The 13,604-nt window shown below is 48.9% G+C and overlaps 1 protein-coding gene across 1 annotated transcript in view; it reads left to right on the top strand.

Annotated features, from left to right (window-relative positions):
* The window catches only part of LOC105564092, a 197,080-nt gene that overhangs the window by 10,141 nt on the left and 173,335 nt on the right, over positions 1-13,604 (top strand). Inside the window, exon 2 of the mRNA XM_012016206.1 lies at positions 46-280. Coding sequence (XP_011871596.1) covers positions 46-280 — 235 coding nt within the window. The remainder of the gene's footprint in view (positions 1-45; positions 281-13,604) is intronic.

The raw sequence follows: 13,604 nt of genomic DNA, 5'->3' as shown, positions 1-13,604 counted from the left end.
TGTATATGTATATATATATATATATATATATCTCTTGTTCCGCAGATGTCGCGCGGCACGTGGCACCGGTGGTCGGTGCTCTTGCTGCTCCTGCTCGCCACGAGATTCCTCGCGGTGCACGGCCAGTGCGGCTCGTACGCCCAGGACCGGCAGGAGAAGCAGGACAAGCAGGACAAGCTGGCGCTTTACAAAGTCACCCTGAGGACCTACTGGTCGAGGGCGCGATTCCCACGACACTATCCGGAGTGGAAGCCTCCGGCGCAGTTCGGCAAGCTGATCGGTAAGTAGTTTGAGCGCTTTCGCGGGAAGCGGACGCGCGGCGCAACTTTGGGACGCGCCAAATCGCCCGTGCGCTGTCCGGGACAATTTTCGCGATGTTTATACCCGTTTCTCCCCCAGCTCCGCGCTTTCAAGCACGTAGTATATATTTTGCCACCGAATGATACGTTGTTTTATTGCCCCGGAAAATTTGCATAGTACACGAGCAGCAGTAGAGCATAGCGCGCGGCGATGAATAAAACATCGAAGAGTATAGGATTATTATTCTAGAATTAATGCCGCGCAGCCGAGAGGCTGCGCGGCGCTGGTCGGGAGCTTTAAGTAATTTGTGTAACTGGCGTCATGAGGGGAAATCGGGCGCGATTCCGCCGTGCCGGAGGCTGTTTTTCTCCGACGATTTACCGTCCAACTCGGGGGCCGATGTCTCATTTGCGACGCGCACGAATCGCGCGGGCTCGCGTTTCCCGCCGGAAAATTGAAATGTAAAACGGCACGGCGGGAAAACACTTGGCTGGGAAAACCCTTTACATACGTATCAAATGCAGCTTTAATCGGACGCGGCGTCATGAAAATTAGATTAAATCGTTCCCGGCGCGATCCCGAGTGTCGCCGACGGGGGAGGAGCGCGATAAAAGAGCGAGATTTTTCTGATTATCTCGCGAGCTACGCGATCATCCGCGGGAGAGCGGCGTCGCCTTAATGAGATTTCTCGGCGCTTTCTCTCTCTCTCTCGCTCTCTCTCTCCCCCGTTGACACTCGCGACCCATCGATTCCCCCGGTGAACAGCGCGGTCTCCCGCGCGTCACCGCCGAAACTTTAATTCGATCAAATCCCTCTAGGTCTCCCGCGATTCCGATCACGGCGAATACTTATTTCTCCCGGCGGTTTGCGGGCCGCGATCGGGCGCGATTCGGGCAACGTCAGCCCGAGTCTTATTCCCCGGGTTTATTCTCTTTCGACCTCCTTTCCCCGGGCGGCGCGGAGGCGACGGGGAGTGAAACGATAATTGGAGAAGTTGGGAATTATCGCATGACGCCGCTGGCGTTTGCAGTCGTCCGCGATGCCGGCGCCTGACGCGAATTTGAAATGCCGTCGCTCATGCACGGACGCCTACGGATGCGTACACACGAGGCGTCCGCGGGGAACCGCCGTCCGGTTTTACGCTTAAACAAATCCCTCGGCTAATTCGCGACGTCTGTTATCCAAGACCCGACACCGCGACGCAATCAGACAAGTTTTGCCCGCTGTTACGCCGATCGCGAGCCGATCGGGATATCCGAATCCTGGTCGCCTCACGTCGGGCGACACCCCGTAGACACACGAACAGGTGTTGTAAGTCTTCGTCGGTCCATAAATCCCTCGCATCTCCACCCCTTGCTACTAGTTGGTCTCTATAGTTTCGCGCTTTCGGTTGGTGTCTGTGGTCGCGACCCTTCGTTCTCGCCCCGACGCGCCCCGACCCGCCACCCGTCCCCTCGTCGACACCAGCCAACCCCCCTTCTTCCGTCGTGAAGTCGAATAAATCCCGCTGTTAGACCTGATCCGGCCGTTTCGCCGAATGTACGAGCGTTCCGCGAGAAACCTCAAATTCGAATTAGAAAGCCGCGCGCGCGCCGCCGCCGCCGAAATTCAATTTCCAGGCTCCGGCGGAGTCGAGAAACCGCGGCCGGCGGGCATGATATGAGGAGAATCCGGAGAGCTGCGGTTCCCTGCTTCGCGGTCGCGTTTTGTTCTTCCGCCGAATCGTTTTCGTACGCCGACAGTAATGTTCGGCGACTCGGAATTACTTCCTGATGTATGTCTCGCCCGAGCGTGATGCGGGGCTAATGACGATTGGAACGAGCGAGTGGAATAGTGAAAGAGAATCGCCGATTCTCAGCGATTAATCGCAAAGAATTGTCTTTGTAATTTTGTCCCCGCATAATCGGAGGGATGCGATAGATTACTTTCCTTCCAAAGACTTGTAGCGAATTCGGTCGCTAGCACCAGTGCGCGCTGAGTGCACACCAAAGCTTCTCTACAGTCAATTCTTATCGAGGGAAAAACCGCTGAAGACATTGTGGTGTGCAGATTTGCGGCATTACTGGGCATTACTAGGCATTTTTTGGGCATTAGTTTGGGCCTTACTGGGGCCTTATAAAGATAAAATGAGATAACATAGGATAATAAGGTAAAGTAATGCCCGCTGGGCATTAGTGGGCATTGGTGTACAAGATTTTGGTCAGCGGTTTCCCCCTCGGTGTGCACTCGGTGCCCACTGGTGCAAGCGATCGAATTCGCTATTAGCTCGTTTTCCAAGTTTCGTATATTTCATCGTCTCTCTTCCTTAAGAAATAAACTACCTAAGCGTATTTATATTCATATCGTGAGACACGTTAACGTTCACCCCGGCGATAAGTTTAACACCCACATTGCCGTTCAATCCTAAATCAATTTCGCAAGAATGCAATTTGCGCGCAGGTAAGGAGGGACGCAATACGGGAAAGCACAGTAAAAAATGTATAGGTTGGCCCCGGGAAAGAGATCGAGTGCCGGTTAAATAAAGAATCGTGGGAGAGGCAGGAGGATTTTTTTTTTCGCGTGATACGAAAGGGCCACGTGAAGTGGGCTCGAAAACGGAACACAGAGCGGAACAAAAGCGGCGACAAAACGTAATCGAAAATCCTTTACGCCGTCCCGGAGAGAAATCGCACGGCGAAAAACGAGGCCCGACGAGGGATGGCTCGGGTCAGAGGGGACAGAGGGATGGTACAGCAGGCCTCTCTCTCTCTCTCTCTCTTTCTCTCTCTCTCTCTCTCTCTCTCTCTCTCTCTCTCTCTCTCTCTCTCTCTCTCTCTCTGCATTCCGCAGGACCTTCACGAAACCTCTCTCCGTGGATATATCCTGCGTGCACACGGACGAGCGAACACGTTCGATCGTTAACGGCCGACTAATGGAATGGAATTCGCATCGCCTCGTCCTCTCGCCGTATATACACCCCCGTCGTTTCCGCCGTTCCTTCGGCCGCGCGCGCCCAAATCGTAAAACTGTTGCCGCGCGCGCGCCGCTGCCGCCGCCGTTGCTCTTCCCTTCGGTGGCCCCCCAGTCGATTGAATTCGATTTTTTTTCTACCCCCCCCCTCCCTCGCCGCCGTCGCTCTTCATTCCGACCACGGTATTTTTCCTTTTCTCCCCCTGCCCCGCTGTATCTTTTGTTCCCGAGCTCCGGATTTAAGTGGAGGCGCGCGCAACCATGCGCGCTATCATGTTTTTTTAAAGGCGTTATCGACTCCTTGATACGCGGTGTGTACCGTGAATTTTTTATTCCTCCACGGCGTGCAGCCACAAAGTTAAATCTCGCTTGGGCGAAAATAGATTCCGCGATTGATATTGCATTTATGGATTTCATAAGACAATAAAATTGTAAAATAACAATAGCCTCTCCTCGATACCTTGCTCTCGTAGGAAAACGATCTGCGAGACGATAGGCCCGCTCGCAGCGTACTGAATAACTAACGGCAAGTCGGATAATCCTGATACAAAAGGGCAATGCCTCGCACAACGTCCTTGCGAGAGAAAAAAATGACGCGCTTAAGGGGAAATCACATTTAACTGAATCGGGAATCGAGCATAAATGCAATTGAAACCGGCCGCAAGTAAACCGGGTCAGATACGCATTTTGCTCGGTTACGAGCTCGCAACTTGCCCGTGCAACATATTCACGAGGAACAAAGAGACGCGCTGTTACCGTGCCGCGTATCTGCAAGGCAAACACGATAATAATAGCGTTGCTAATGCACGGCAGACGCTACGCTAATGGCGAGCAAATATCCTTTTTTCAGCAGTAAAGCAAATTACATCGGTTTAACGAGGAAAATCTTATAAATGTCTTCGCGCGGCTTGCGAAAACGCGCGAGATATTTTCCGCGAGGGGAGTAAAACAACCCCCCGTGATACGCCGGACGTTTCGATATTACGCGTCTAATTTTACGTTCACAAATATACGCGGGGAAAACCGCTGAGGGCATTGTAATAGATTTGCGGCATTACTCGGCACTACTAGGCATTTTTTGGGGCATTATAAGTTTGGGCATTAGGCCTTGCTGCGGAATTATAAAGACAAAATAAGATAAATATGGATAAAATAAGATAATAAGATAAAGTAATCCAGGCATTATTGGGCATTGGTGTACAAGATTTTGGTCAGCGGTTTCCCCCTCGGTGTAGATACAGCGGTTCTTTCGTTATAATAATGTACCAAGTGCCGCGCCGTACACGTTGACGCGATAATCCCGCCGCGGTGAATTATTCTCTCGGCAAAAAATGCCGATCGATATTCAGATTTTTATTTCGTACGTACGGGCGGGATTATTGCGGCCGTATGTTTCCCCGCGTCGCTTTTATTCAGCGGCGATGATACACGTCGAAAGTTCGGGCTGTTCGCGGGAGAGGGATCGTCCCAGGAACCGCGGGCAAGCCAAAAGGCACTCCGGCGTATGCGAAAGTTTGCCTATTTCCCGTATGCTAATAGAGCCCATAACGGCGACGGGAAAGAATGATTTCCCTCGTCACCGTCGGCTCGATAACGGGGCCGCGGGATAAACATCGTTTAAGATACTTTGTGTACTGTTTCGCGGACGCGCTTTGAGGTGTGTTCGCGCGATACTCCATCCATCTTTAAGTCCCCCGGCAGAATCTCTCAGAATCTCTTTGGACGTTCGTGGCGTCCTCTCTCCCGCGGCGTGAATCATCCAGCGCCGCATAGGGCGGCCCAAAAATATCCCCGGTGAGCGCCGGCTCGTCATGCGAGTGCGCCTGAATACGCTAGGATAGATTCACTAACGACCACTAACTTCGGTAAATAATCACTCTCGTTCGCGCGCATCCGGGAATCAAGATGTTATCTTTGGGCCTTCGTCTCCGAGAAGAAGCGACAACGCACCGGCGTATTTGTTGGCGCAGTAAAACCGCGTAAACGTAAAATAAAATGTTCGTAAATTAATTAATCCGACGTGCCCGGAATTTTCTTTCGCCGAAGATGTTTGCCTTTGATGCAAGAAAAACACACGTGGTTGAGAAAAATTGTTAATTGTGTCTTTGAGATGAGGCGACCTTCTTAAAGAACGATAGACAAATGGAGGAAAGTCCCTTATTATGAGACAGGCTCCTAATATGAGACAGCGGGGTTTCCGCTAAATTAATGGGGATCGTTTGTTGGCTCCGCCATGAATTTATTGCCCTTCGAGTGAGATCTATTTAGTGGAAAATTCCTTGTTAGGTCGCGTAATCGCCGTGGAAGAAGATTGTGATTGAATTGGGATGTTGAAAACCTGCTATCTCATATTAGAAGCCTATCTTGTAATAGGGAACTTTTCTACTCCTCAACGTCACAAATGTTTGGGTAGTTGAAGCGCAAATGTCCTTATAAGAGGATGATCGGCAAATCTGGGTTAACAAGTGAAATATACGCGCGCAAATAGATTTTGCGATTACAGTACTGATTGCAGCCACTCTGTCGATTATGGAAAGAGTGATGCTCTCGTGTAATCCACGCGAATCCCGTGAAGATCTGATCATGAGCGATCGCTGCGCGCGTGCAGCGGGAGGGGTGTCCAAAAGTGATGGGATTGAGTATCTTACAAGTAGATTCGAATCTGTCGGCGCAGCTTCGAACTCTCCACGATTACTTGGAAAAATAAAAGCGATACTCGAAGTGTGCTCGAAATTATAGTTCGAACCTTCTATGAGTGCCTCGAAAAACAAGAGTGTTACCTCCAGGCTGACTCGAGCCTGGTAGACGCAAACACGTTTGAACCTTTTATGAGTACTTTACTGTAAAAATTTAATTAATAAAGCACACACGAATATCTCTTTATTACAGTTTCGCGTGATATACATATATATTATAATAACTGATTTTTTAACACTACGCGGGGAGAATTTTCTGTGAAAATTTACTCTGAAAATTATGTTTATAAGAGTTTTTTTACATTTTTCCAATAATTGTACTTAGTATACATTTTGTTAGTAGAATGTATGGTAAAGTTTAAAAAAAACTCTCGCAAATCGCCATGTTATCCCATGTTAGCCCACGATTACATAATTTTCGAGGTAAATTTTAGGAGAAAATTCCGTGTACTTGTAAGAGATTCGATTCTTTGCTACTCACAAATACATTTTTCACATCGTGCAGGCCGAGGTGGAAACCGCTGACCAAAATCTTGTACACCAATGCGCACTAATGCCCAGTGGGCATTACTTTATCTTATTTTATCTTATTATGTCTTTATAATGCCCCAGCAAGGCCTAATGCCCAAACTAATGCCGAAAAAAAGCCTAGTAATGCCTAGTAATGCCCAGTAGTGCCGCAAATCTGTACCCACAATGCGGTTTCCCTCTCGATGCAGGAATTGATTCTAAAATTCGAACTAATCGAAACTAATCAGAGGCTTGTTTTCTAAGTAACCTAGAATGAAAAAAAAACCACTTGCCTTACTCTAATTGATTGCACTAGTTCACCAGTGCAGCGATAGAAAGCAAACCTCAGGCTTCGATCGTCTCGCAAGTACAATGCGTGAAACACCACCTCTTATGAATATTAAGGCCGAATCAGACTAGCAATTGCCGGCTCGGGTTGGATTGGGGATCAGCGATTGGCGATTGTCCTCTAGTCAATCGCTGGCTGATTTGCCCTCATTGGCTAGAAGACAATCCCAATCCAATCCGCGTCGACAATTGCTAGTCTGATTCGGCCTTTACTCGAATGAAAGAGAGTGACGCTCGATTATTGGATCCGATTTGGATTTTTAAGCGCATATTCGACTTGATCCCATCCCCATAGTGCCCGATATAACTTTACGCGCGACGTACACAATATACCGCGGATTTCTCGGCAAGTTCCCGCGTTTAGACACCGCCGACAGAACGTCTTGGAACTTCGCCGGAGGTGCGGCAGACTTCGCCGGGCGCGGAACGGGGCCACGTACAGCGCGAAGTAAGATCGCGTATAGAGTCACCGAACGACGCGTATACACAAGTTGTACGTGCGCTCTCATGCAAGTACGCTAATCCCGGCGAACTTTCGAAACGTACTATATTCGCGTCCGCCTCCGAAGCATATTTTCCCTTCTTTATTAGATTCCAGCCCTCCGCGTTTCGTGGGAATGCACGGGCGCCGTGGCGGAGAGCCAAGGAGAGAGCGTGGCCGGGTCTGAACAACAATTCCAGTGGCGTCTGGATGCTAATTGCGTAAAATCGCGCAAAGAGACGACGCGCGCGTAATCGTGCGAATGACCGAGACTGTGATCTGTGAGAAGCGGAGTTGGCAGGAGGATATAGCGCGCTATCAAAATCCGGTTTCAGCGGGGGAAAACCGCGCGCGGGTGTGTGAAACGTTCGCGCGATGTCAGCTTCCTCTTTTGCGGACGAGCCCGAGAGGGCCGTTTCTAATTATTCTTTATACACAGCCGAGACACCCGCGTCGCGCGCGCGCGCGCCGCTCTCGTTATTTTTTTCTCTTTTCCTTCTTTTTTATTTATAGCCAGAGAGCGACGGTTTGGCGCAAGCGAGGGACAGAGGTAGTCGACTGGACTGCGATGCGAGGTAAGCGCGTGGAGCGGAGAGATCTAGAAAAAGCGAGGAGGAAGGAACGAACCGAGTGAAAGAGGCAGGGAGAAACGGGCGCGGAAAGGAGAGCGGGAAGACGGGCGGGGTGGCGCGCGAAGAGGAGGAGTATTTTTAGCCTGGACCGGAGAGAGAAGCCGGAGTCACGAGCTCTCCTCTCGTTTTGCTCCGGTTTCTCTTTTCCCGTATACACACCGGCTGCGCCCATATTGACGGTGAAAGGCAGAAGAAACGGCGCGGAGGGTGGAGGGTGCCATTGTGTTGGCGGATTTGTTAAGATTGAAATGTCGATGGGGGGGGTGCGATGCGAACGCACTGTGACTGCGACGGATCACTGACTCCTTCGCCGCGCGAAAAGATTACATAATACGCAGTCGCTTCCCCGCGTTAAATTCACCGACCTCCGTATCCCGGGGCCCGGCGTTATACAATCGTCCGGCCTCGCTAAACCCGACGTACCTATCTCAACCCCCTCTTCCCACCGTCACCCGATACGTCGAAAGGAAACCGGAAGCACTCGGTTAGCGACGAGCTACGGGAGAGGCAGCGGAGCAATTTTTAGTCCGTCCAACCGTGGACCGCCCCCTGTTCGTCCGATCTCTCTGTGTTCGGCGTTTAATCCTCTTTCGTGAGAGGCGCACTCAATGCGGCGCTTGTTTCTCGAACGTTTCCTGTTCCTCATTAGCGAATGACTACTCGTCGTCCGCGAACGTCTCGCGACGCGTCTTCCGCGTCCGAATTTCGTGTTATCGAGTATACAGTGTACCATCATCTCGCAAAGCCAGCGTCGAGGGGGAAACCGCTGAGGACATTGCAGTGTACATTACATTACTAGGCATTTTTTGGGGCATTAGTTTGGGCATTAGACCTTGCTGGGGCATTATAAAGATATAAGATAGAGTAATGCCCACTGGGCATTAGTGGGCATTGGTGTACAAGATTTTGGTCAACGGTCTCCCCCTCGGCCAGCGTGTACATCATCCTCTAATATATTAATCTATACTTATAATACATTCTACGTCGCACACAGGCTAATGCCACCCGCGACATCCTATCCTTTGGCTCGTACGCTAATGACTCCTTTTTACGCCTGCTTCTTATGCGACGGAGATGAATGACGTATCAGAGTTGCGCATTTAAAAAGATGTATTCCATATGATAACGCGCGCATTAGGGGCAGAGTCAGCCTTGTGCAACGCCGCGCGAAGGAAGCTCCAACGATTTTACTGTGCTAAATAATAATATTCATCGCTTTTCTATTCATGCAATAAGATCGTTCCTCCGACTACCTCATTCCCCGTGCTAATTGGCCAACTTGCTAAGACGCGCAGATTCTCTGGCAAATCTAAAAAGCCCAGCCGGGATTCATCTTTGTGGAGCATCTCGTTGCTCGGCCGTTTAAGCGCGGAGCGAGCGGATTTACAATTTAATGCCTGTTCAAGTCTTAATGTTAATTAAGCGAGACTCGCTCAACCCGCGATAACGCGGATTCGAGACGACGACGTGCCGCGACTGTTACGCAGCTCTTTAGTGGGGATTAAGACCGTCCTAATTTCCGGCGATCACGAGCTTCGCAGATGACACGGTCGATTCGCCGGAGCATCCGGGCGACTCCTAAAAGTTTCACCGATCCCCAAGAATCGTCGCTCTGTTTGCCGCGGGCTCCGGGAATAATGCACGCGGCTATCGATTTGTCCCGATGCCGCGCGCGATGTAAACACATTCGCCGTTCGCCGACCCGATATAGCGATAATACGGACAATAATTTGTGCCGACAGGAAATGGCCAGCGCATTAATAACGACATGCCCGGCGTTATTTTACCGTCGCGACCACCGACAACGGCGATCGCCGGCTATAACTACCGTTCTCGCAGCGCCGCCGCGAAAAATATTTATAACGGCGCATCTCGACAACGAAAATAGAACGGGTTTAACGTGCTCGGAGACATATAGTACACGAGTCACTCGAGCGAGCGAGCATAATTGATATCGGTTTCATTAGTTTTCGCGCTAATGCATTTCTCGGATCGAAAGAATAATCATGCTTGAAACGAGCGCTCGCGAGAGTCAACATTTATCAGGTAACTGACATTTTCAGCTCGCTGCTAACACGGTTCTGTTAATTTTTCCCGCGTTTCTCTCCGATATACGTAATAAAACGAATTTGTCTTCAGTATATTTTAAATCAGAAGTAGACAATCCAATATTTATTCGACTCTCTTATGCAGGGTGTTACGTAATACCCGCCCCCACCTCTTATTTACGGATAGAACAGACTAGACTGAGTTGAAAAGTCCTCTATCATTTTGCAATTTTCGCAATAGTTAAGGAGTTATTGATTATTAAAAATCGCTATCTTAAACAACTCCCCGCGCGCCTAGCAACACCGATCGCGGGACGGCCGCATCTCGTAGCGAGCTTGGATTGGCCGGCAGGCCGGGCTAAGACAGCGATTTTTAATAGTTAATAACTCGTTAACCATTGCGAAAATTGCAAAATGGCAGAGGACTTTTTGACTCAGTCTAGTCCGCTCTATCCGTAAATAAGAGGTGAGGCGGGTATTACATAACACCCTATATATTGCAATATACTTTTGTGCGACTGATTGTTGCATCGTTTCGTAATGTGTCTTTCAATAGAAGAAAAGTCTTAGTAATTAAACACAGATATTTTATAATGTAGCAGCATTTTTGAATGCGAATAAATAAGACGCGGCTGATTTATCTTCCATAATCGCATCGATATGCAATCGTCGTTGAAAACGAGTTCCAGCATGACACATAAAGCGGATTCGATATTAACGACAGAAGTTTGACAAAAGCCGAGGGCGAAGCGCGGCGAAAAACGGGAAGGCGTCTTAAATCCGAAGTAATTCATTAGGAGCGCCGCGGCACTTCTGGTTTTGACTACCCGAAGGGTTTTTCTCCCGGGGGCGAATCTTCCCCTTATCAGTGTCGTAATCGCCAGCCAGAACAAACCGCAAAGTGTAACGAAGGAGGAACCTGGTTAGAGAAGCGAGCGACTGACGGAAAGCGGGGGCGGCGGGCGGTCGGCGGAAGGGAGCGAAGGAGAGAAAGAGAGAACGCGAGATGGCGGTTTGAGGAGGGAGGGTGGGAGGCAGGACAAGTACGACGGAAAGCTTTCTGTAGCAGATGTAGTACTCGCATCTGAAAACCATCCCCCGAGGGGCTTTTGTTGATTTAATAAACGCCAGCCCTCGAGAGCTCACCAGCCCCCGACTACCCCATTGTCATACCCTTCCTTCCTCTGTCGCCCCGGACCCCTCCTCCCCGTCGTCTCCTTTTCTTCCCTCTTGTTCTTTTTAATGTATATTTTTTATCTTTACTTGCGTTTAGCCGTCTTTCGTTTCAGTCGCTCTCCGCTCGTTCATTTGTTTCCGGTGCTTTCGGATTATGTTACGCGCGAATCAATGTCCCCAGTATCCGGACAGGGCGGTTCGGGGCGCGAGGAGATGGGGAAGGAAAAAGAGACCCTTTTCCCTTTGTCGCAGCGCGAGGCGAGCATTTGCATGATACGCGAAAAACCGGAGCGCATAACGAAGCACGGCGCCGACGATGCCCGCGTTCTTGAGCACTTTCGAATCGCGGATACGCCGATTGGATTACAAAGCGCGGGATTTCGCCATATGCGATTTTGCGAGCGCGGCTGTAATTACCTCACTCGTTATCCGAACTTCTTTTCACGGCTGTGCGCGCTCTCGTTACACCGTATCGCATTCTTTTCCGGGTTCCCCCTTCCTTTTTTTTTTCATCCCCGCGTCGGATGACCGTATCGCGTTTCCCTCCCCCTTCGTTACGATATCGCATTTTTATCAGGACGAGTCCTCGCTTTGAATTTTAATATTCCTCGTCACATAATGGAGTCGCGCACTCGACAAATAGAGTCGGAAAATCCTTATCCCTCCAGGATCTAGGAGCAACCAGTGTCAAGTGGTAATTTCCTGTGAAATTATTCAAATGGCGCCGCCCTTCTTCGCGAGGCGAGGCTGCCGCCGCTCGGCGATTGGCACGGGGAGCAAATCACCCGCATTTTCTCGCTCTTCGATTCTGGGACGAATCAAGGGTCTTGTCCTCGGTGATCCTCGGTGAATCTCAAAAGACGGCTATTTACGCGCGACGAGACGAAGCGACGCTGCAGAACGACCGTTAAATATGCCTCGATCTATTAACGACACGTTCACGACCTTCATATTACCGAGTGACGACTGTCAAGTGATTCGCCTCGCGAAAAAGTACGTCCGCTAAAATCAAACGCTCTCGAGGAATAACACCTTTTTTCCCCTTCAGATTAGTTTGAAGCTTAATCGACTCGAAATTAAAATTCTAAAAGCGTGCTAACAACTGACACGACTCCCGGGCGCTTCGGTCCATTTGCTTTCTCTTAGAATTTCCATAATTTCCGATCGCGGGGTATTACCTCCGCGCTTCGAATCGGTTAGACGATTTTTAATGGACTCGGTCTTATTATACCGCGCGTGACAAATCTCCGTCGCTGATAACCGTTAAGGTAATGAGTACTCACGTCCCATTAATAAATTCTTTCGCTCGCCGAGCTCTTTACGAAAGGGGGATTATCCCTTTGGAGGCTATCTCGGCCGCACTCGCGGCGCTATCAACGGTGCTCTCGCACACGCGGTTTTCACGGACGACACGTACACGCGCGCCGCGCCGCGACCATCGTTTGCGTAATGAGCCACGTTCCCGGTTATGCGATCGTCATAATAATGCGCCCTTGCGCGGAATAAAATCTGATTAACGAGCTAGTTTGGCGGAAACACGATATTAATTACGATTTAGTGCTACGTAGGTGGAATTTCATTTCAGAAATTGCCCTGGTTATTCGACATACGTGCCTGGTGTCTCGCTATCTGAAAGGCATACTGATGGTACCCGATACGTCGCCAAGGGTTCCCGTGCCGCTTCGTGTACGTTAGAATGCACTACTAACGAATTGTGCGTGTCCCGCTTTGAAAAGAGCTTTTACAAAGTTGTCGCGCGATAACTATCGCTTCGTGGCTTCCCACACAGTTGAAAAATTTGTGTTAAATTTAACAGATATCACATGTCCCAAACGGTCCACACAAATTTTTGTGTTAATTTAACATAATATGGATATGTTAAAGGATCACGCTAATAATCTGTTAATATTTTAACACAAAATAAATGCAAATCTCAAAATCATTTAACATAAATTTTGTGTAAACTTAACATATTTTTAATGACAAAATGAATTTAAAAATGTAATTTTTACATTTCATAATAAATAGGAATGTATCTTCGGGGAGGTAGGCACTAACAATAAGACACGCCACTTATTTTTCGGCGAGAAAAGTAACGGGCTAGGATTCGAACCCAGGACCTTCAGCTTGCCAGGCGAGTGCTCTTCCAACTGATCTATCCAGGCCCAGATGTAATAACCCAAATGGTCCGAGATCACTCTCTTATGTTATATAGAATAAAATCAACATTTCATTCTGTAAATTTTAACAGATAAATCTTGTTACTAATAATATAGAACATATGTATTGTGTAAGATTACAAAATAAGTACACATTGTGTTGTTTTAACATTTCTTTTCAGTTATTTTAATAATTTACATTTAAGGTCAATTAACATAAGAGCAATCTATTAAATTAACACATGAATGTGTTAACCATTTAACACAAAAATTTTAACGGGCATTTCTTTTAACAAGAAAACACA

Source organism: Vollenhovia emeryi, unplaced genomic scaffold, assembly GCF_000949405.1.
Source record: "Vollenhovia emeryi isolate VEMERY1.0 unplaced genomic scaffold, V.emery_V1.0 DF939168.1, whole genome shotgun sequence".
Lineage (NCBI taxonomy): Eukaryota > Metazoa > Arthropoda > Insecta > Hymenoptera > Formicidae > Vollenhovia > Vollenhovia emeryi.
Note: the sequence above shows the minus strand (reverse complement) of the source record. Positions and strands in the feature narration are given on the sequence as shown.